General features: G+C 56.9%; 1 protein-coding gene across 10 annotated transcripts; it reads right to left on the bottom strand.

Annotated features, from left to right (window-relative positions):
* Positions 1–558: 558 nt before the first annotated feature.
* Positions 559–21,461, bottom strand: USP19 (ubiquitin specific peptidase 19). Of its 10 annotated transcripts, none has more exons than XM_057405561.1 (27): positions 21,362–21,461; positions 20,963–21,207; positions 19,306–19,362; positions 18,094–18,222; positions 17,395–17,528; positions 16,687–17,094; positions 15,617–15,884; positions 15,334–15,490; positions 15,157–15,228; positions 14,534–14,649; positions 14,058–14,272; positions 13,567–13,768; positions 13,350–13,483; positions 13,023–13,181; positions 12,835–12,945; positions 12,573–12,683; positions 12,312–12,413; positions 11,857–11,997; positions 11,584–11,702; positions 11,250–11,387; positions 10,806–11,170; positions 10,064–10,174; positions 9,381–9,597; positions 8,956–9,108; positions 8,691–8,854; positions 8,430–8,608; positions 559–767 (listed from the first exon to the last, which is right to left on the bottom strand). In XM_057405561.1, exons 2-27 carry the CDS (start codon positions 21,069–21,071, stop codon positions 633–635), a joined length of 4,206 nt encoding a protein of 1,401 aa, XP_057261544.1. In that variant the 5' UTR covers positions 21,072–21,207; positions 21,362–21,461; the 3' UTR covers positions 559–632. The 10 variants fall into 10 exon arrangements, with proteins under 10 accessions (XP_057261544.1, XP_057261547.1, XP_057261539.1 ...); XM_057405564.1 differs by having other exon boundaries at positions 14,058–14,266; XM_057405556.1 differs by lacking the exon at positions 559–767 and adding an exon at positions 1,998–2,730 and having other exon boundaries at positions 14,058–14,266.
* Positions 21,462–21,494: the final 33 nt, after the last annotated feature.

Raw genomic sequence — 21,494 nt, 5'->3', positions numbered from 1 at the left:
GCCCCCCGAGCCCCATTGGACGTGACGCCTGCCCGAGGCTTGACGGGACTTGCAGTCCCGGCACCGGGGGGTACCGGGGGATACCGGACACTGGGGACACTACGATATAAAGCACGTCGCGTGCTGGAACTTGGAAATGCCGAAGCATCAACCAGCACCGGGACAGCAAGCGGTACGGAACCGGGACTTGCAGTCCCGCCGCACCGGCACTAGGGGACACCGGGGGACACCAGCAGGCAGTGGGGCACTGAGATTTGCAGCGCCGCCACAGCGGTACCGGCGTACACCAGGCACTACGGCGATGGCAGCGGGTGACGGGGTACACGAACGGACTCCAAGCGCTGAGGGGACACCGGGTGTCCCCCTCCATTGCGCCGAGAAACACCCGGCACTGAGGGCCATGGCGGGGACAGCGAGCAGGGAGCACCCAGGGGAGTGGGGGGACAGCAAAGGACACGGTGCCCGGGGGCGTCAGCAGCAGCAGAGGGCGTCAGGGGACAGCAGGCAGCGGAGCCGAGTGGAGTTGAACGAGTTTAATGAGTGCAGGACAAACCCCGACCCGACCGCCACCACATCCCCCCCCACCCCGGTGCCCGGCCCGGCAGCACACCCCGTGGCAGTGCCCGCGGTGCTCAGTCGACTTCTTCCATGCTGCTGTAGGAGGGGGTCGGGCGCTCGGCAGGGCTGGCGAAGCGCTCGGGGAGGCCTTCTGCAGCCGGGGCTGCTTCAGGGGCCAGGCCGGATCCAAACGGCACCGGGGGCAGACCCTGCAAGCAGAAGGTGGGGATGAGAAGGGAGACCAGCACCCTGCCCACCCATCTTCTTCCCTCCTTCGTCCTGGGGGAGGACAGCACCTCAGTGTAGGGACCCCACACTGCAGGTACAACCAGGAGAGCAGGAGGCGATGGCAGCCCCCGCATGCTTGGGGGTACCTGCCTGCCAGAGGAGAGCCAGGCTGCAGCACGCTGAGCCTCTCCCCAGCCCGGCACTCGTGCCCCCGGGGCTGCCGCGGCCAGGGCCAGTCTGAGCAGAGCCCGACGCCCCGGCACGGGCGCGGGGCCAGCATCGGTGAGGACGGCTGCCAGTGCAGGACCAGAGGGGATTTCCAAGGGCTGAGAGGGCCCTGCCGGCCACCCAGCTCCAGGCAGAGCAGGCAGCAGCATGTGGGTCCCGACCCACAGCCGGAGCAGAGGGCATGGCCCTGGTGCCGGGCACTGAGTCAGCCCCACGAGGCCGGCGCTGTGGGTGAGCGGGGGAAGCCGGCGAGCCCCAGAGCTGCAGACAATGAGGCGACTGTTCCAGGACGGACACCTCATGACCACGGCACAGCCTGCGGTACGGACCCGGCACGGCGCAGCACGCGTGCAGAGAGAGGTGCAGGAGCGAGGTGGCGGCTCCCCGCTGCGCTGCTTGAGCAGCAGGCACTAACACAGGAGAGCTTCCTCTCTGCCAAGCATCCTTCCCGAGGCAGCCAAGGGCACCGGCAGTGGGACAGCGATGGAGACGGAAAAGGAAGTCACAGGGCTCTGAAGTCACCTCTCACACCCAAACACGCCGGAGCAGTCTGAGCCATGCTCTGCCAAGGGCAACACGTCTCAATGTCAGACACCGCGGGAGCTGCAGCCCGTGGCCCAACCCCACGGCACCGTCTGCTGCTGAGCTCCTTGCAGCTGGCACGTGCCCCATGGCACGGGCAGGCAGAGCCCAGCCCCGAGCCTGCTGCAGCACAGGGCGCATCCGGCCCTAGGTGCAGCACAGGGCACAGTCCCCATGCCGGCTGTGCCAGAGTGGCCTCAGGCACAGAGAGGTGGCTCCAGTGTGGAGTCCCTGCCCTTGTGTGAGGGTCCCAGCACACCAGGACAGGGATGCTGCAGCTGTTTGGAAAACCTGGATTTACTAACACACCGAGGTCCCAATGTGCTCTCCTGGCAGAGACCCCCACGGTGCTGGTGGGTGCTCATCGTGGGCACCCCGGCTCAGATTACCCTGACCCACAGCAGGGGTGAAGGGGAAGCACAGCAGCCCTCAATGACAAGGCCCCAGCATAGGGGTAGAGTGCACAATACTCCTGGTGTAGGGGCAGATGCACTAGGAAGCTCAACAGGAGGGACTGGGCTGGCCCAGGAGCCACAATCACACCAGGCCCAGGGGTCCTGCAGCAGCACAACTGGACAAGGAACTGTCTCAGGGCATCCTGCCCTTGGAGCAGGCTCTTGGCAAGTCTCTGCTTCTGTCTTGGGACCAAGTGGAGGTGCTCAGTGTGCAGCATCAACATTCCTTCCTGAGCAGCAGGTAGCCACGAGGTCTGCCCCACATGCAGCAAGGGTGAGGGAGGGCAGAGGGGCTCCTGATTCTGTGCTGGCATGGAGATGCAGAGCAGACAGGCAGGAGCCGACGGCTCCACACTTCCCTCGGTGAGTCCTTCCTGGCTGCTTGTCCTGCTGCCATGCAGCATGACCTGGAGCCCTGCGCCTGCAGCTGGCTGTGTGACTGTGCCTATCTCCAGCGGGTCTGGTAAATGATCGGGTAGAAGACGTTCAGGAAGAGAGCCACAATTGCGGCCGTGGTGGCCAGGACAAAGTATCTGATGCAGCCTTCATCTGGGTGCTGGTGGGTCCCCGGACTCTGCTTCTGGCCATGGGGCCTCCAGGGATTTCTTGCAGGCCTTTGGGGTGTCTCAAGCTGCGTGTCTTGCTCTTCAGCCTCCAGTTCCTGCCAGATCAGAGAAGCCTGCGATGTGGAAACCTGCGTCAGCACTTGGAGAACACAACAGGCAACACCCCTCGCCATCCCCCGGGGCAGCGGCTGCGTGCCAGCCCAGCCCTGTGCCCAGCCAGCCGCCCGCCTCCCCATGCAGCACCAGCACTGTCGCGCCCGCCCCGATGCGATGCTCTTCGGCAGCGCTGGTGCTCAGAGCAAGGTCTTCGTGGGGCTGTAGGGAGTGGAGCCGGATCCTGGCAGAGCTGATGCGCTGGCATTGGCAGGTCCAAGCGGCGAGGGGGCAGGCAGCAGCCAATCAGAGCCCAGCTTTTGTGATCCCAACTGGATCTCCCAGCCAACAGCCAATCCAGAGGCAGCCGGGGCAGCAGGAGCAGGAGGCACGGTCACAGCACAGCCAGTCACAGCTCTGCTTGGGTGGGTGGGGATGCTCTAGCAGCCAATTGTAGCCCAGCTTCCAGGATTATCTGCAGGCAGCCAATCACAGCCTGGCCCTTCACAGCGTGCCGGTGATCATGCAGAGTAGTTAATCAGGGAGCAGGTCTCTGGAGAGCACCCAGTGTTTGGGAGGATCCAGGTGATCCCGGCAGGATCCAGTACACCCGTCGTTGCCAGATCCAGTGCACCCATCACTGCTGGATCCAATGCACCCATTGCAGAGGGGACAATGACCCACTGAGCCCCAGGGGGATCCAGTGCACCCATCATCATGGGGATTCAGCACTGCCAGGGACCACTGAGCCCTGGAGTGCTCCGGGGTGTATGCTGAGCTGCTGCAGGATCCCACTGCCAGCACGGGATGGCCAGGGCAGCCTGTTGCCCAGGAGCTGCTCCAGGACATGGAAAGCCTCCCCAGACAGGAGCTGTTGCAGAATGACTCTAGGAGCAGGACCATAGAGCCCTGGAGGACTGTGCGAGCAAGGCAGGGGGTGGCCCCCACAGGTAACCGGAAACTGGACATGGGAGGAGAATGTGGAGGAAGCTGTGTGGGGCTAACCAATACTGTTGTGCCAAGGAGGAGTGGCTGAATACCACTCCTATATAAGTGAACTGCATCACAAATAAAGTAGAAGTTTGCTTATCACCCATATTGAGTTGGCCTGTCTGCTTCTCCTCGCCACTTACAAATGGCACCCAAACAGGGACGCAGACTACAGGGCCCTGGTCACTGGGGACCCGGAATACAGGGCCCCGACTAGCGGGGACCCGGATTACAGGGCCCCGGTTTAACGGGGACCTGGATTACAGGGCCCCGGTTAACGGGGACCCGGATACAGGGCCCTGGTTAACGGGGACCCGGAACGGCGAGTGAGCGGCGCCGGCGGCAGCGGCCAGGGAGCGCGGGCAATGCTGCTGCGGTGGCGTGACGGACCCGGGTGCTTGGACTAACTAAAAGGAGTCCGCCACTGGGGCGAACCAGACACTGCTGTGTCGGGAGGCCGATCCGGAGACCGAGGTTACAGGACAATCCAGGAGAAGACGATCCGGAAAAAGCCGCCATGAAAATGGACTGAGAGGTAGCCCTAGACTTATTACAGTGCTTTTTATAAAAGCCAGGAATTGAGCCTGAGACTCTAAAGCAGCTAGCAGGTCTAGTGGCTGAAGGGAAGGTTAAGGGATTTTTTGTAGATCCTAATACAGTTTTGGAGAAGAGTGAGTGGCGAAAGTTTGGTGATGAACTATCTGACTCAATGTTTAACGATGATAAAACGGCAGAGAAACTCGGTAAACCACGGAGAGAAGTAATAAACTGTATAAAAGGTTACAAGGCAGAAAAGAAAACTGCCGCGGTAGCAACGGAGAAACTAGGAACAGACGTCCCCGGTCGGTTGAAACCGGGGGAAGATTACAACTCGTTCCCCCCAGCTCGCGGGAGCACAGGGTTCCGCCCCCCCCCCCCTTCAGAAGGTGCCGCGGAGGAGGTGTAACCCCCTGCTCCCCCACCACCCCAGTTCCGAAAGCAGGGACTTTGAAAAGGACAGAGAAAGTATATTAGAAGGTATACGCATGATAAATGTCGAGGAATCCGAAAGAAAGAGGGCGGTGCCTCGGCACCGGATCGATGGCGGCGCCATTTTGAAGCACGCAGTAGAAAACAGAGATCATGCGCGAGCGGGAGATTTAAAGGAACTGCGAGCCTCTCCAGCCCACTATGCCCTAGAGTGGAAATTTTTAACTCGGTTATAGAGGAGCCAGGTCTGCAGATGGCTACATACCGAACAAGAGATAAGAAAGACACAGCTGCGAGCTACGGAGACCCTGAGTTCGGCGCAGGATCAGCCCCCGAATCCCCTGAATCCGAGCCAGATTTATATCCTCTGCTTCCAGACCCTGACTCTTCGTCTCCCGGGTCGGTCTGCTCAGACTCACTGGCCCTGGAGACGCTCTGTTGTAACAATGGGTAACCAAATATGTGATCATTACTGGGGAATTTTCTGCAGTGGGCATCTTTGCATATCCTGTGTTTACTACACAGCAGGGGGCTAAAGAGTGGGAAGCTCTTGATCTCAAAATAGTTAAGGAGGCTTGACAAACAGTGACCACGTATGCGTTAAAATCCTCTTATACTCAAGCTGTATATGTTATGATTTTTTCTTGCAATTGACAGGGGGAGCCCATACAGTTTCTCTGTGATACTCATGTACTAGAAGTTGGTAAATATAAGTATGTCCAGGTTTCTATCAACCCTTGGAGACCTTTGTAGATACTGCTGGCCACTTCTCCCAGCACAGGCTGGCCACCTGCGTCGGAATGAGTGTGCGTTTTGGTCAGTATAAAAGCCCAAGCCTCATGCGCTGTGGGGGAGGCAGAGCCTCTGCGGGGACACCCGCTAAGGTTGAGCCTGCCACCTCGCACTGCAATGATGCTTCTCGGAGCTGGTTTGCTATTAGTCTCCACAGGGTCCTTGTGCCACGTTCTGTACATGGAACTGTAGTGGGAGTAATGATTGTCTGGAGTTTGTGCTTCAAATATTGTGTGGTGTGCTTGTGGGATCCCATACGCGTGTGCGTGTGTGTGTACTGAGGGCAATCGGTGTTTTATGTATTGTTGGGTTCATGTAAAAGTTTTTAATGGGTAGCTTTTAACATTTTGGGCATGAAAGAGTTAATGTAAAAGTGCGGCTGCCGGCAGGTGCTGCCGAGCAGGCCGGCTTTTGCAGGGATTAAAAAAAAAAAAGAGAAAAGAGCAATGATGCAGCAAACTCCTCGACAGTTAACAATGTGCAGTTTAACCTGTCTGCTTCTCAAGAACTGATAACCTCGGAAACGGGGTATATTTGTGTTCTCCTGCCTATAGGTCCACGGCGACTGCCTGCAGTTTGTCAAGCCTTGCCATGAGCTGGACAGACGAATGGAAAAACCTGATGCCTCAGCTACAGGAGCTGATCGTGAATACCCCAAGCAGAATGAGATAGAGGAAGAGAAAGAACGATTAACTGCAAAACATCACTTGGGGACAACTGTAAAGTAACATCCTGAATATGTGTGCTTGTAAAGTAGCTATTATTAGAGGTTGTGATTTTGTGTATAAAACCACCTGTATTTACTAGCTAGTTGCTAATAAGAAACTGCACCTTGTATTGTACAGATTTGTCACTTGTAAAAGAGATGTTAGAGTATGGAAATTTGCAGTAGCTGCTAGAAAATGCTAAGGCAAAAGCTAGAAAGATTTTAATACAATGGTAGTCTTATAAAGCAGGTGATAGAACAAATTAAGAGGGTGGGAGAATTCCACTGGTAAGAAATTTCTTTGGCTAGTCCCTCACTGCCATCAGCATCTTCAACATGCTGCTGCACCCTGTAATAGTTACTCTGCTAATGTAAATGTGTGTGTGCCTTGCTATAGTAGTGACTTGTTACTGGATAAAACAAAAGGGGGGAGATGTGGAGACAGTGTTCTCACGGGAGAATGCATAATTAGTACGTAAACTTTGAATAGTCCTGAAAGATACAGCAAGGCCATGAGAGGCCTGAAGAAGCTTAAGAAAGCAAGATAAGAGGCTGGAATTCACCAAGTTAATGAGAACTGTGGACTGTTGGCAAGCTTTCAAGGTTGAGTTCTCACACCTGTGTTTAACCAATTATATGCTAGTCACTAAGGGTCTTCAAAACATGTATCCAATCATAATATGCCAAATCACTGTAAATGCTTCAGCCGGGGCCTTGGCTCAACTAAGCAGACTGGGTTGCTGAGTTGCTAAGCAGACAATTCTACATCGAAGGCAATTTCTGATTTGTTTTAATGTTGACTCTGTAAGACATGCAACACTGCAGAACCTTTTGCTGTTGGAACAGGGATATGGATGTGAAGAGTTTGATGGAATGTGTTGTATGAGTCTCTCTGATTATGCTAATTCGATGCACCCTGGCTCAGCTTACCCAGCAATAGTAAATGAGCAATATCCTAAGAATAACTAGATGGTTGTCTTCACGGGGCATTACAGTCAAACACTGCTGTTCAAAGTATTGCACTTATGTATCATGGTTAGGTTAATCATCATAGCTATTAGACTTGCTTACAGTTGTGTGATAAAACAGGTGAACAGAATAACCCACAATGCCTTGCTCACACAAAGAAAAAGGGGGGAATTGTTGCAGAATGACTCTAGGAGCAGGACCATAGAGCCCTGGAGGGCTGTGCGAGCAAGGCAGGGGGTGGCCCCCACAGGTAACCGGAAACCGGACATGGGAGGAGAACGTGGAGGAAGCTGTGTGGGGCTAACCAATACTGTTGTGCCAAGGAGGAGTGGCTGAATACCACTCCTATATATATGTCACAAATAAAGTAGAAGTTTGCTTATCACCCATATTGGGTTGGCCTGTCTGCTTCTCCTCGCCGCTTACAAGGAGCAGCCCAGGCAGGCAGACACCAACTTGCCAGACAGCCCCTGGCTCCAAGGACAGGCAGCTCCTGTCCCCAGCCGAGAGCCACGATGCCAAAATCAGCGCCAGGCTGAGGAATGCATGAGCCAGACGGCCCCATGTGCAGCCGTGCAGAGCTGAGCATTGTCCTCAGATCCCACACATCAAGCACAGGGGGAAGAGCTGCAGCCCAGGATGCAGGGGGCTGGCCAGGAGGGTGCCGAGCTGTGTCCCCTTGTCTGACACTCACATGAAGACCAGTCCACCCGCTCCCCACCAGCACACCCCGAGAGCACAGTGCTGCCGGCACAGCCCTCCTTGCCGAGTGGCCCGGCAGCAGAGCCCGCTCTAGCAGGTCTGCCTCCAGCAGCACACAGCAGAGGCTGCCAGGCTCAGCGTTGCCCTTTGCCTTTTTTGCACCTAGCTTGGCCCTGAGCTGGGCCCCAGCACACAGAATCTCCCCCCCACCCCGACTGCGGTGTAGCTGCAGAGGGCAGGTTCTCACCAATCCCTGGCACAGCCAGAGCCTACCACACCGCTCACAGCCTGCCTCCAGTGCAGACACCAGCAGAGCGAGCCCGGTCCTGCGCCCTCCCACCCTGATGACATGAACCAGCTCTCCTATAGTCCCTCAGTGCAGATAATGTCCCATGCTAACAGCAAGAACAGGGCACTGCAGGCCATAGTGCCTGGCTGGCGCAAGCTCTTCAGTGTCCAAGAGGGACAGGCACCGCAGCAGTGCCGTGCCAGGCTCCACGGGTGCTGGCAGAGACAGGTCAGGCCCTGCCCATGAGCACGGTTCAAGGCTTTGTGGGCTCTGACAGTGCCGAAAGGGATGCGAGCTCTCACCTGGCTGGCAGCAGCTTCGGCAGAGGGGGTGCGCTCGGCTCGGTGGTCCGGGGGGTGCCCTGGCAAGGGTCTCTCCACAGGAGAGTTCCTCCGGCGGTAGAACAGGACATAGGCGTATCTGGTTACCACTTGGCTCTCATCCACGGTGGTGACTGTGCTGTCGTCAAAGAGCCGCCAGCCTGAGGAGGAAAGAAGGGTTAAAGTGAGCAGCCAGGCCACTGAAGAAGCAGGGCTGGGGACAGAGAGGGGGCAGATCCTCACCCACGTCGCTGCGCTGGCTGTTCTTGTCATTGGGCAGGCGGGCGTACGCTGTGTAGTGCCCCCCGATCATGCCTCCGTAGTGGTTGATCACAGCATACAGGTCGTACACGGGCAGCTGCTGCTCGCCCTTCCGGCCAATGCAGAACTTGCTCAGGTCCAGGTTTCTGGGGAGAGACATGGGGACAGTCAGGGGCTGACCAGCATTAGGATGGCAGCACAGGCAGTGCCAACCCGGGCAACCTTGTGCCCCTCCCCAGGCTCTCACCGGACAGGGAAGTCCACCATGTCATTGATCTTGTCCCTCCAAATAAAGCTACGGAAGGAGAAGCGCTTGAGCTGGATGCTGAGGACATTGGGCAACCGCCACAGCATCAGCTGCTTGGAGGCTTCACGGTGCTGCTTGCACTTGGGGCAGTACCTGGGGGAAGAGCAAGCCCATTACCGGTGTGGGGAGAGCCTCAGGTCACCCCCAAGGTCCCCCACTGAACGGGATGGAGGAGGTCTCAGCCTCCCCTGCCAGGATCAGGCAGCACAGTCCTGTGGAGTGCTGGCATTGCTTCCTGCTGGCTTATGGCCTCCCCAGCGCTCCTGCCTGCCAGCAGCAGCAGTGTGCAAGTCCAGGCAGCTCCTGGGAAACCCCCGCTGGTGCCTGGACCCCCGGGCTGGAACCCACCCTGCCACTGTCCTCACCACGCTTCCTCTGGGGCCAGAACTTCAGGCTTGGTGAAGAGGTTGAGGCACTGCTCCAGGGTGAAGTGGCCAGCGCGGGCTGCTTCGCTGGCTGAGCCCGGGTCCTCCATGCACTCCAGCTCCTTGGATTCCACCAACACAAACTCCTTGAGGCGCTCATTGTTCTTCCACACCAGGGCGAGGGAGCAGTCATCTGTCAGCTCCAGGGGGGTGTCACCTGCAGAGGGGGCACATACCTCACATGCCTGCTCCACAAGGCTGGGCCAAGCCACTTTGTTGGGGCTAGATGCTTGCTAATCCCAGCTCGATACAGCAGTTATACACTGCTGCCAGGAAGGGACCCCATGGCCAGGTTCACCACCCCAGAGCAGCAGAATCCATAAACAGCAGTGGACAAGGCTGGCAGCACCTACATAACCAGCACTGGATGAGAGCATCCCATTTAGACAAGAGGTGACTCAGAGATCACAGACCCTCTGTGGATACAGGAGACTGAAGGGAATTGATCTATTTGCTGAGTAGAGCAGGAATGTCATGCCAGAGAAGAGCTTCCAGGCTCTATACAGCAGAGCCATGCCCTCCCCTATGCCAGATCCAGCCTGGGGGCCACCATCCCATCTGAGTTCACTTTGTGCTGGGCACATGAGGGGTAAAGGTGGCACTTCCCCTGGCCCTGAGCTCACCTTTATCTTCCAGCTTGTACTCTCTGTTGGCAGCATCGATCTTGTTGATGTAGAACTGTGTGGCGCGAGCGCTCAGTGAGTCTGGAGTGTGCTGGTACCCAGGGATGGCAGCTGTGGGCAGGCAGGGACAGCTCTGTGGTGGCACTGCCTTGTCTGCCCTGCGTAGGGGCCAAGAATTCGCAGTGCCCCCACCCCCACCTCACATGCTACGGCCTTGCAGGGACACAACCACGTGCCCCGTGTCCTTGACTATTTTTAGCAGGCGCCTGCCCCTGGCAAGCTGTGCTCCTCTGCCTTGCCCCTTTGCTGCACATTGCTGCCATCCCCAGACAAGTGGCTGGAAAACGTGACAGGCAAGCAGAGCGAGAGGCTGCTCCCGTGCAGCTGAGTCACAGCGAGGGAAGCGCTGCGCTCGCAGCCCGGAGGGGCTTGGCCCTCCCATGGGAGGCTTCTGCCAGCCTCCACCTTCCTCCCCACCCCTTTCACTGCAACACAGCGCTCCAGCCCCGTCAGGTCTCCGCTTTGCTGCCCCAGGGCAAGGCAGAGCGTGGGCAGGAAGGCATTTCAGGTGGGGCAGTGCTGCCAAAACACAGCTCCCAGGGCCTCGTTTATGTCCCCAAACCCAGCTCACAACAGATACTGTGGTGGAAGGTCAGCTCAAGAAGGGAGAATTGCTCCTGTTTTGTCCTGGGGCAGCCCAGGCTCCCGGCACAGCCATGGTGAGCACTGTAGCACTTCTTACCTTCTGGCTTGAGAGCTCGCTCATAAGACGGCTCCTTCTCACAGCAGCTATCGCCCTGCAACAACATGTGCTCGGGGAAGCCCGAATCCAGGCTCAGCAGGGAACTCCTGGCTGCCAGGACCTTGCTCCGGTCAGTGCTGTTTTCTCCCATCTCTGGATGCAGCTCAGGCACAGCTGGCGACAGAGGGGGCTCCTGCAGGAGGCTGGAAGTCCTGTCCCTGTCCTCCAGCTCAGGGGCAGAGGTGGCTGATGCACAACTGCTCTTGGGCAGGGGTTCCAGACTGTCCGGGAGCAAAGGCTGCAGCCCCTGCTCTGGTGACATCCGTGCCAGCTGGAACGGAGGCTGGAACACACTGACTGAGTACCTGTGCAAGAAGGTAGGAGTCAGAGCAGGGCAGGCACAGGGCTCTGGGGCGGGGGCACCCTCCTTCCCTGCACCCTCACCTTGCGTAGCCCTCCAGCAGCTGGGCCAGGCGGGCGTAGGTGAGGCGGGACTCGGGCACGCTGATGAGGAAGGGGAAACCGATGTTCTCGGGGCGGCACAAAGCCTTGTGGTCTGGCCAGTGTGTTTTCTGACATGCCCTGTAACACATACAGCCCCTGCTGAACCCAGCATCGTGACCAGCCCGGGCAGAAGCACAAGGCCAAAGGGGCACAGTGGGGATGAGGGGAGTAACATGAGCCAGACTGGATCCTTTCCATCCCACATGGTGGAGGATGAACAATCCCAACCAGCCCTTCCAAGCAAGAGACCCTCCCTCTCTGGCAGCCAACTCACACGTTGCAATAACCGACTCGATAGCACCTCGTGCAGCGCTTGAGTTTCTCATCCTCCGAGAGCTGCTTCTTCTGGCAGGCTGCACACTTGGCCACAGGGCCGCTGGGCACCTGCGGACGCTGCAGGAGAAAGGACCCATTGGGCAGGGAAGGGCACCTGCGCAGGACAAGGCAGCCTCGGTGGGCATCGGTGCTCACTGCAGCTCGTCACCCTTGCTGCAGCTCTCCCCCTCCTGCTCAGCCTCACAAGTAGTCTCAGTGTTACCCCTCTTACCTGCTGGACCTGCAGCTCCACCACCCGCTCCTTGGCCAGCTCTGGGGACAGCACCTCGAAGCAGAACAGCAGGTCCGTGGGGGAGACTGTGTCGAGTGAGTTGGATGGCAGGAACATGCGGTGGAAGTGATTCTTGATCACCTGCCAGGAAAGCAGAGCAGGGCTGTGTGAGGGCTGTCCCACGCTTCCTCTCCTCAGGAAGCCTCAGCCCTACAATGAGCTGTGGGACAGCGGCACCACAGGGATGCTGTGCTCAGCTCCCTACCCCACCAAGGGAGAATGGACATCCCTTACCCTCCTGATCTGCCCAGCAGCACCCTGTGCATGACACTGCCAACCACGACAATCCATCCCATGGACACATTGCATATGGACAAGCTACTATCAGTAAACATGTTCCGTGCAGTGCTGTGGGAACTGGGGCACCCACAAGAGTAGCCCGTGAGCACACTCACCTCTGCCAGGCGCAGGTTCTCTGGTTTCACACGCACGCTGTGGGCCACTGAGTCAAGCACCTCCATGGCACTGGAGTTCTCCTTGCTGATACTCACAAGGAACTGCCACCAAGAGAGCACCACATCAGTCACACCACACCAAGGCATGCGTGGGCCTTACTTAACACAAGGCTTAGCCTGTGGGCACAGGACCAGCTGCCTGGGGCACCTCCAGGAGCACTCTCAGGCTCCCTCCCCACCAGAGTAGATAATGTCCTTTACCTTAATGGGTTTCTTGTGTGGCTCCTTTGCAAAGTAGTACACAGTCAGCACCTTCTGCTTCTGAGGAAGGGGCACCGGGAGGTACAGGAATGGGTCAAAGGTGATGGATACCTGCAGATGAGGGAACACACTCAGTTGTGGGAAGTGCTTGGGGCCAAAATCAATGGGGCCACCTCAGCATTGCCCTGTGAACTGTGCTTTCTGAGGGTCAGGAGCCTGCTGTATGGCCAGGACAGGGACAGAGACTCCAGAACTGTCCTACCTTGGAACACACTGGGCACACCAGCTTGGATTTGTACTGGCCCTGGAAGAGGTCCACAATGAAAGAGTCGTTCCTCATCTTGTGCCGCTGCCAGGCCTCCTCAGCTACAACCTGCAGGGAGAAAGGGCTTAGCAACACACTGAACTACCCAGGCTCTGGCTGCTCTCCCAGGGAAAGGCCATCCTCACCTCATCAGGCCTCCCATCTGAGTCAACAGTCTCTGTGTAGGGCTTGTTCTGGATGCGGTTGAGGTCCTCATGCAGGCCATCGAGCAGGAAGGCCATGAACTCCTGAGCATCGTGCTGGGCATAGCCAGTGAACTGGCTGGCTTTGCTGGCCACGATTGCCTGGAGGAGCACATAGTCAGGGCTGGCCAGCAGCACCACTGCTTCACACACAAAGCCTAGATGCACCATGTGCATCCACCTCACTCTGTGGCACTAACAGGGTAGGTAGGTACCCACAGAGGACCCTCAGCAGCTCCTGCTTGGCTCTGCTGCTGCCTGCAGCCCTACCTTCAATTTTGAGGGCTGGAAGGCATGGTGTGTGCCCTTCCACAGCGCTCGCAGCAGCATGGCAAAGCCGATGGCCAGGCGGCCCCCCGTCCCCAGCGGATTGTTGTAGTTGATTTCCGACTCAAAGGACCGATCTGTAAGAGATGCAGGAGCTCAGGGTGGTCTCTGGCTGCATCATCTGAGTGCAGGGCTCTGGGGACTCCTGGCCTGGGCTCACCATGGAAGTAGTCACGCAGCTCCCGGGTGTTGGACAGGGACTGGATGACGCTGTTCATGAAGCAGGTGTTGCCCAGGTTCACCAGCCCTGTGAAGCCAGGTAGACAAACCTTCTTCTTCTCATCCTCGTCCTCATCATCCTCCACGCTCTCGGTGCTCACCGGGCTGTGTGTCATCGGTGGCACCATACAGGTGGGTTTGGGCTGCCAAAGCAGAGGTGGGTGTGAGGGTGCTGCTTTGGGGGAAACACCAGGGGAACCCAAAAGCCTAAGACACCCCTTAGAAAGGGCTGGAACCATCGCACCATCTCCCACCAGAACTAAACAGGCCAACCGCCCCTAATCCTGCCAGCTGTAACTGAGCAGTGCTGCTTCCTCCTGCAGGAAGTTTGCCAGTCTCCAGAGTGACACCAAGGAGCTGGGGTCCCATTAAAGGGACACATAGCCTCCCTTTTCCCCCCACCTAGGTCAAACCCAGCAAGGCCCCTCTCACCGAGGGAATGTGTGGCTCTTGCTTCACTGCCACGTGCTCTTGGGCTGTACGTGCTGCCACACCATCCAGACCCCCATCTTCCACACGTGGCTTCTCTTTGTCGCTGGCTCGGGCCTCTTCCTTGCTGGATAGGGGGTGCTGGTTGCTGCCAGGGGGGTTCTTCTCCAGAGGGGTAGGGCCTGTAGGCATGGCAACCTTTGCACCACCCACTGCACCTTAAAAAGGGGGAAGGGTGGGCCTGTGGTTAGCAGCACCGCGCAGTCCATGGCAGGGCTGAGGCACTCAGTCCATGCTCATACACAGGCTCTCTTACCCCTCTTCCCTGTGAGCAAGGGGAACAGCAGTGCCCTTCCCTTAGCACTCATTCTACCCCACATCCCTCCCACCCACACCCGCTCAGCCCTTCTCCATCCCCACCACAACTGCACATTGGAGGACGCAGCCCCGGCAGCAAGACAAGGAGGCAGGGTGCAGACCTCGTGTGGCTGGAGCCTCCAGCCCACCCCAGCGCTGGCTCTGGCGTTTCTTCAGGCAGACATCAATGCGAGACACCGTGAAGTTGTATGTGCACTGGTTTGGCTCAATAAGGTTCCTGCAAGACAAGCAGCAAGTCAGGGGTGCCCCAGAATGCCCCCCAAAGCAACTTCAAGTATGATGAAGCCTCTGCAAGGCACAGCCATGGCCTCCAGGGACCCAGCTAGCATTGATCCCAAGGTGGCCCTGGAAAAGCAGGGTGAAACCCTCAAGCCTGGCCACACTGAGCACACAGCGGGCCCATTTCCTGGTAGAACCTTGCTCCACATGCACCTTTCTGCAGAACATCCCACCCAGAATGCACACAGGCTGCTCTGACTCTGTCCCCTAGACCTCTAGAACAGGCTGGGGGGGAACTGCAGGCAAGGAGATGCTGGGATTTTCTCCCTTGCAAGCCACCACACTGAGCCACGGCAGCCCAGGCTTGGGGCACTAGTGCAGCATGGTGTTAGGGAAAACCCCCACGTACAGAAATGAGCATTCCCTACACAGACACATCAGCTGGGACTGGCTCCTGCTCCAGCTCTGCACTCTCAGCTCCCCTGCCCCAGTGCAGGAGCCGTACCTGAGCTTCACCTGCCACCGGAACACTGTGTGGGGCCCACAGCCAGGATGGAGGCGAAGGAAGTTTGAGTCACTGTGAAGAAATGGGAAATGAGTGAGAAAAGGTGAATACAGCAGTAGCCCAGCCACAGCCAGGAGCTCTGCAGCAGCCTGGCACCATCCAGAGGCACATTTGTACCTTGTCTGGAACACCAGTGTGAAGTCTTGCTCCCGGAACAACACTTTGGATGTCTCCTTGTGGATCTCCTTCACGTAGACGTGCACCACCACCAGGTCATTGCCCTTCTCGTACGAGTCATTCTTGACAAAGGTCAGGCTAACAAAAGGCTCTGGCTCTGAGGAAAGCCACAGAGAGAGATGTTATGTTCCTGGCACGCTTGAGGCAGCTCTAGAGCTTGACCCATTAGAGGTCCCAGATGGACCTTCTTGACCAGGCTGACTCCTTGGTTCCAGCCACTCACCATCAGCTGCTGCTTCTAGAGCCACGTCATCCTTGGACCAGTCCCTCTTCTCACTGCCTCTACCCAGAGGAGGGGTGGCCACTGGGACAGCCTTGGAGCTCTCTCCCAGCACAGGCGTGCAGTCCCGGCCCCGCAGGGCCTCAGCAGGGCTGCCTGGCTGCAGGACTCTCTTCTCCACACAGGTGGCAATGCAGTGGGGGAACACCTCTGTGGTAGCTGCGAGGGGTGGCATCTCCACTGGAACTGTCTCCTTGGCCAGCGCCACAGCCTTTCAAGAGAGACACACAGTAACAGACTGTGAGAGTCACCCCCCGGCTCCACAGTTAGCTCCCCCATGCTTGACTCAGCTCCTTTAACACCACAGTCCCGTGACTGTGTGGTCCTCACATTCCCCTCTCCTCCACCACAGCACCACCCATGGCACCCGAGAGCCCATCTCATTAGAAGGGATGGGTCCCTGTGGATGGATTTTTAGCAGAGAATGGCCACGTTCCCAAGTCAGCAAGTGCCTACATGGAGCTTGACATGAACCAAGGATGAAGGAGGACGTGGGTAAAGAAGCAAAAGTAACAGTGCAAGCAAGATAAGAAGAAACTAAGATACAAAATAGTGGACTGTTAGCAAATTTTAAAGGTGAAGCTCTCATATGCTTATTTGATTGTTACTTGTGGCTGTGTGCTGCAAGAATATGTATCAAAGTATAGTATACTAAGCTATTGTATATGTATCCAATCATAATACAACAAGCTATTGAATATGTATCTAATTATACTACAGCAAGCTATTGCAGACGTATCCAAATATTATACAGTGAGCTATTGTAAATGTAACCGTAGTTGCTGTGTTACAAGAAAATGAATCCAATTATAATAAATATATCTGATTATAATACAGCAAGCTATTGTAAGCAGATGCAGAGAACAGTATAGAAAGGATTAATGCTTTGTAATAAACGACTTTTGTCTGATCACATTGATCTCTGCCTGAGTCCGTATTTTTTCTGCAGCAGGTCCCTGTGTGAGCAGCATCCCCTGCACCGGGACTGAGGGCGCAGAGGTGTCCTTGGGTACCTTCTCCAGTGGCACGGCGAGGTCCGCAAGGGCCGAGGGTGCATCTGGCTGGCTGGCTCTGCCGTTGCGGCGGCTCCCGGCCCTCCCGCTGTGCCCTTTGCTGGGCTCCACGCTGCCAGTGATTCTGGCATTGGGCTCCTCTTCAGTGGGAGCCACTTTGAGGTAAACTGCCCGCTTGGCGCTGGGGCCGCTCTGCGTCCCTGGGCTGGCTGGGCTCTTCCCTCCCAGGGCCTCGCTCCTTCCCGGAGCACGCTTGGGGTTGGAGGCTTCCCGCCGAGATCTCGGCAGTTCTGCGCTTTCAGCCCGTGGCTCTTCAGAGGCCAGCTCTGCAGAAGCAGCCTTCTCCTTCCCGTTCTCCCAGCACGTGGCCCCTTTGGCCAGCTCTTTGGATCCGTCTTTCCTTCTCTTCTGTGAAAAGCAGCACAGCACGGTGGGAAGGTATCCAGGTAGCAGCACCCCTCACGTTCTCCGACAGCCCCCCACCCTCACTCCTCTTTTCCAGAGCTCCACTCCAGATCCTGGAGGCTTTGCGGCAGGCAGAAACAGGGGTACAACGATGCCCCCCTCCCTGGGACAGAGGCAGCTAGCTCACTGCCCTCATGCGGCACATGGATGCAGGATGTGCCCCATGAGCAAGGAGTGAAACCCTCACCCCAGCTCCCCTGGGTTTCATGAGCTCTCTCAAAAGGCAGATCCTCCCCTCCTCACCAGAAGCGAAGACCAGGTATGGAGTGGGATCTTCTTCTGAAGCACAAGATGTAGAAAGTTGCCCTTTTTGCACTGGATCTTGCTGCAGGAGCCCTCAATCTCCTCGAAGAACTGACAGCTCCACTGCCGCCCATCTGCAAGCAGAGGGGGACCAGCAACTCAGGCAGAGCTCCAGTCAGCTGTCACCTAACCCACAGCCTCCTTTCACCTGCCCCCAAGGATCAAGGAAGCACTCATCCAGAGCCAGAGGCTGCAGGCAGGTTGCCACCATCCCCCAGGATCTTTCAGGGCTCCAGCCAGCTTCCATGGATTTGCTTTGCACATCTGGCTGGCCTCCTTCCCAGACGGAAGGCCCTGGGCCTCCCTGCCTTTAGGGCACAGTCACTTCTCCAAAGGATACCCAGGGCTGACTCAACCATCCCATCAAGCAGGGGACAGAAAAGCACCAGCACAGGAGTGGACATTTGTTCACTTGGTGCAGAGGACAGCTCCTGCCCTCCCCAGCTCTGCACCCTTCTTCTTTTACACTGCTCTCCTACCAGCCCTGCCTGCTGGCTGAAGCTGTGCCAGCTGAGAGCAGGGCATTGCCCCTGAAGGAAAGGTTTTATGTCTGCCTGGATTAGCCCCACATCTAGTCCAGAACTGTGCCAAGCCCCACTGGAGAAACATGCACAGCAGTTTCTCTGTTCCCCACTATACCTGGTAGTTTGAGCACACAGTCTGTGTCAGTGAAAGCAGCATCCACATCCTCCACTTTCAGTGCTTCGCTGCCCAAATTCAGCTTGACAATGATCTCATCAGCATTCTGCTTCCAGTCCAGCAGCAGCTCTAGGAAGAGGGAGGGAAATGTCACCCACTCGCTGGGGCATGAGCCTGCAGTGCCCACTCCTCGGCTGAGAAACTTGAGCCGCAATGCACACTTGATTCAAGGAGGTCATTGCAGCTGACACTCACAACCTGCTCCCATGGGACAGGCCACAAACAAGAGCACATGTTGTGGAGCCCAGGTGAATCCCAGTGGGAAATGGATGGATCAGGAAGGCAGCGCTGCTGGTGGGTCCCACCACATGCAGCAGCGGTGGGTGGAAGAATGGGTGGTTCCTGCCAACTACACAGCAATTACTGCTTTCCCAGGGAATGAGGAAGCCACAGAATGACTCTGGGGGATTCAAGTGGACTCTGACCACAATCAGCAGTTGCCACTTCCCTTTTGCCTGTGCAAACCAAGCAGCCTGGCTGCAGTCACCAAAGCACTGTGCTCCTGCTGGGTGAGTGCTGCTGGCAGGGCTGAGACATGGGCAGACCCACCAAGAACACAAAAAAGGTGAAGCAGCAGCACCTTGCTGCAGGCAGAGCCTCCATTGGTGCCTGCCAGGATCCAGGTCTGGCCCTGTGGCATCCTGATGTCTTCAAAGCAAAAAGGTGATTGAAATCACCTTAATTTCAGTCAGTTTTGTTGTATCCTCTGTAGCATGAGGATGTCTACTCTGTCCTCAAAGCAGTCCTAGACCAAGCAGAAACCAGTCAACAGGTCCCAAGCCATGGATGACATGGCTTGTGATCTTACCAGGCCAACATGGTCCCCTGCTCAGAAACAAGCAGGATGCTGGTGGCAGTGTGTCCCAGAGCTATGCTCAGTGGCACTGTGTCACCCAAGTTAGACACAGCCTGCCACGTGCCCAGGGCCTCTTCCTTGCAGACAGCCCTTCCCACTGTGCACTGGAGAAGGTGCACCTTTCTCCACCCTGGGAGGGCCATACCCTGTTAAGATAAAGGCTGCAGCAAGGGAGCACTTAGGTTAGTTCTGCTCAATGCCACAGCATGGGGCAAGGACAAGGTGAGAGCTTCGGATCCCTCTGCACAGGGCACTCCATGGCCATGCACTGGCAGCTGGTGCACACCTTGACTTACCCTCCTCTGAGTCCTTCTCCTGGGCAGCCTCAGCCTGCTCGAGCTCAGAGCGAGACACTGGTGGGCAGAGAAGCAGAGTGTGGGCAGGTCTGTCATTGGCACCTCAGAGCATGGGCTGGTATGGATGCCCAACACTTCACACTTCACCTTCTTCTCCCCTGAGCTGCTCCACAGGCCTCTCATCCTGCACGTGCTGCTCACTTCCCTCCTCTGCTTCCTCACACCTCTCCCTTCCCCAGAGCCCTGCCTGCAGCACCACAGCAAGTCAGCCCCCAGGACAGCTGCTCTGGGCCATACCATCATATTCTAGTCCAAACAGCACCAGAGTGGGAGCACAACACATCACTGCAGTACACAGTGATGCTCTGAGGCATGTTTCAGTGTGTGCAGTAATCAGGCTGTGTGTTCCTGCTCAGCCCCTCCAGCCTTAGAGGAGCCCTGCCTGGATATGACAGAAAGAATCCTATGTTTGGTTGTGCTCAAACCAACCCTGCTGTAACGAGAACACCACGTGGCTCAGCTGCACTTTAACATTTCCATTCCCACACAAGCTGCCAATGCCCACAGCCAAAACCTCCTTCCAGATCAGGCTGGGGAACCAAACCGACCTGATACCTAATCCCTGCTCCCCAAAAGGACTGGCTCCAACAGCCAGAAGCATCTCAGGGCCTGCTCCACCCCCAACAGGGTGGTGAGCTCTGCCTGGCAGGGGCCTCAAAGCAAGAGCACCTCATCCTGGAGCAGAGGAACAGCAGCGATGGGAGCTGAGGTCTCCACCCTGGACTGCCCAGAGAGCTGTCACCACCTTAATTCACCAGCTACGAACCAGTAGGAAACCTCTGCTGACCACCACAGTCACTAATGCAAAGGTGCTGGTGGTATGAGGAGTGCTGCAGCAGCACTGCTCAGAGGATCTACAGCTTGCTGGCCCTGCACAGAGGGGATGTAGAGAGATACAGCCACCTCCCATGCAAGAGAAGGTACTATTCTGTATCCTGGGATTTCACATCAGGGACTGCCACCGTTCCAGCACAGCCCTCATTTACCTTGGCCTATAAAACACCCTGTGATTTTGAGGTTACAACAATCCTAACGGAGCAGGCACAGAAATCCAGCCATTTTCCAGGGCCTGCATCCTGCCCGCAGGCATTCACTACACCTGAAGCGTCACTTTTGGTATCACATACACAGAGGGAATGACTCCCCAGCAACAATTCCACTGGAGCCACACCTTGGCTGACACAGAAGTTAACGCACCAGCCCCACCCAGAGGCCCTGCATCTGGCCTCAGCAATAGCATGGGATCCTGCACTTCCAGCTCCAGCAGCACCCGAAGGCTTCAGCCCCACTCAACTCTGGATCAGGGCAGCTCAACCCAGCCAAAAGCAGAGTCTAAAAACAACCACTAAGGCAAACTTCAGGCTTAAGCTAACAAAGCCACAGGCCCGACCTTCCTCACACAGTTGGCGCTAAGTAGTGCTCGAAGGAAGGAGGTTACAGGTCCAGAGAGGACAGTGTGCAGAAGAGGATCCCACATCACTAGGGTTACCATAAGCTGCAGGAAGTGCTTAGTTAAATCTGCTTATCCAGCAGCAGATGGCTGCGGGGCTGAGAAACCATGGGCCTGCTCCCCACGGCACTGCTGCGGGGCTCTCACCTTCCTTGCTCTCCTGGTTGGCTCGATCCTTCTGCTTCTTCTTGTTGGCGGCATCATCCAAGCCCCGAGTTACCGTCCTCTGGCCGGGGGCATTGGTACTGCTGGACATCTTCAGCCGTTTGGAGGGCACAAATGGCCCGCCGGGATCGGTGATGGAGTCTGGGTCAGGGTTGCGACGTTTTCTTCCTGGCCCAGCTATCTTGGCGACCCTCTGTGGTCAAACCCTCTGGCAAGGAACTGGTGGCCTAAAGACAGGAGAGAGCGAGCATGGCAGGAGGAGTAGATGGAGAAGACCCAATAGCATCAAGATCCACACTCTGCCCCAGGCCAGTGCCCTCACACAACCTTTGCTGTGGCACTGATGGGAAGCCCCAGGCAGCGCTGGGTGAGGAAACCTACCTCATCACAGCTGTTACCACACTTACTGCCAAAAACATGGGCCTGTCAGAGCTCCCAACATACAACCGGGGGTCTTCCACGTGTGCCACACATTAAAAACCTGGAAAGGTGGTTTTTTTTTTTATTGTCATGC

Source organism: Pezoporus wallicus, unplaced genomic scaffold (genome assembly GCF_028554395.1).
Source record: "Pezoporus wallicus isolate ANWC-B61680 ecotype Strahan unplaced genomic scaffold, APGP_CSIRO_Pwel_v1 contig_9450, whole genome shotgun sequence".
NCBI lineage: Eukaryota > Metazoa > Chordata > Aves > Psittaciformes > Psittacidae > Pezoporus > Pezoporus wallicus.
Note: the sequence above shows the minus strand (reverse complement) of the source record. Positions and strands in the feature narration are given on the sequence as shown.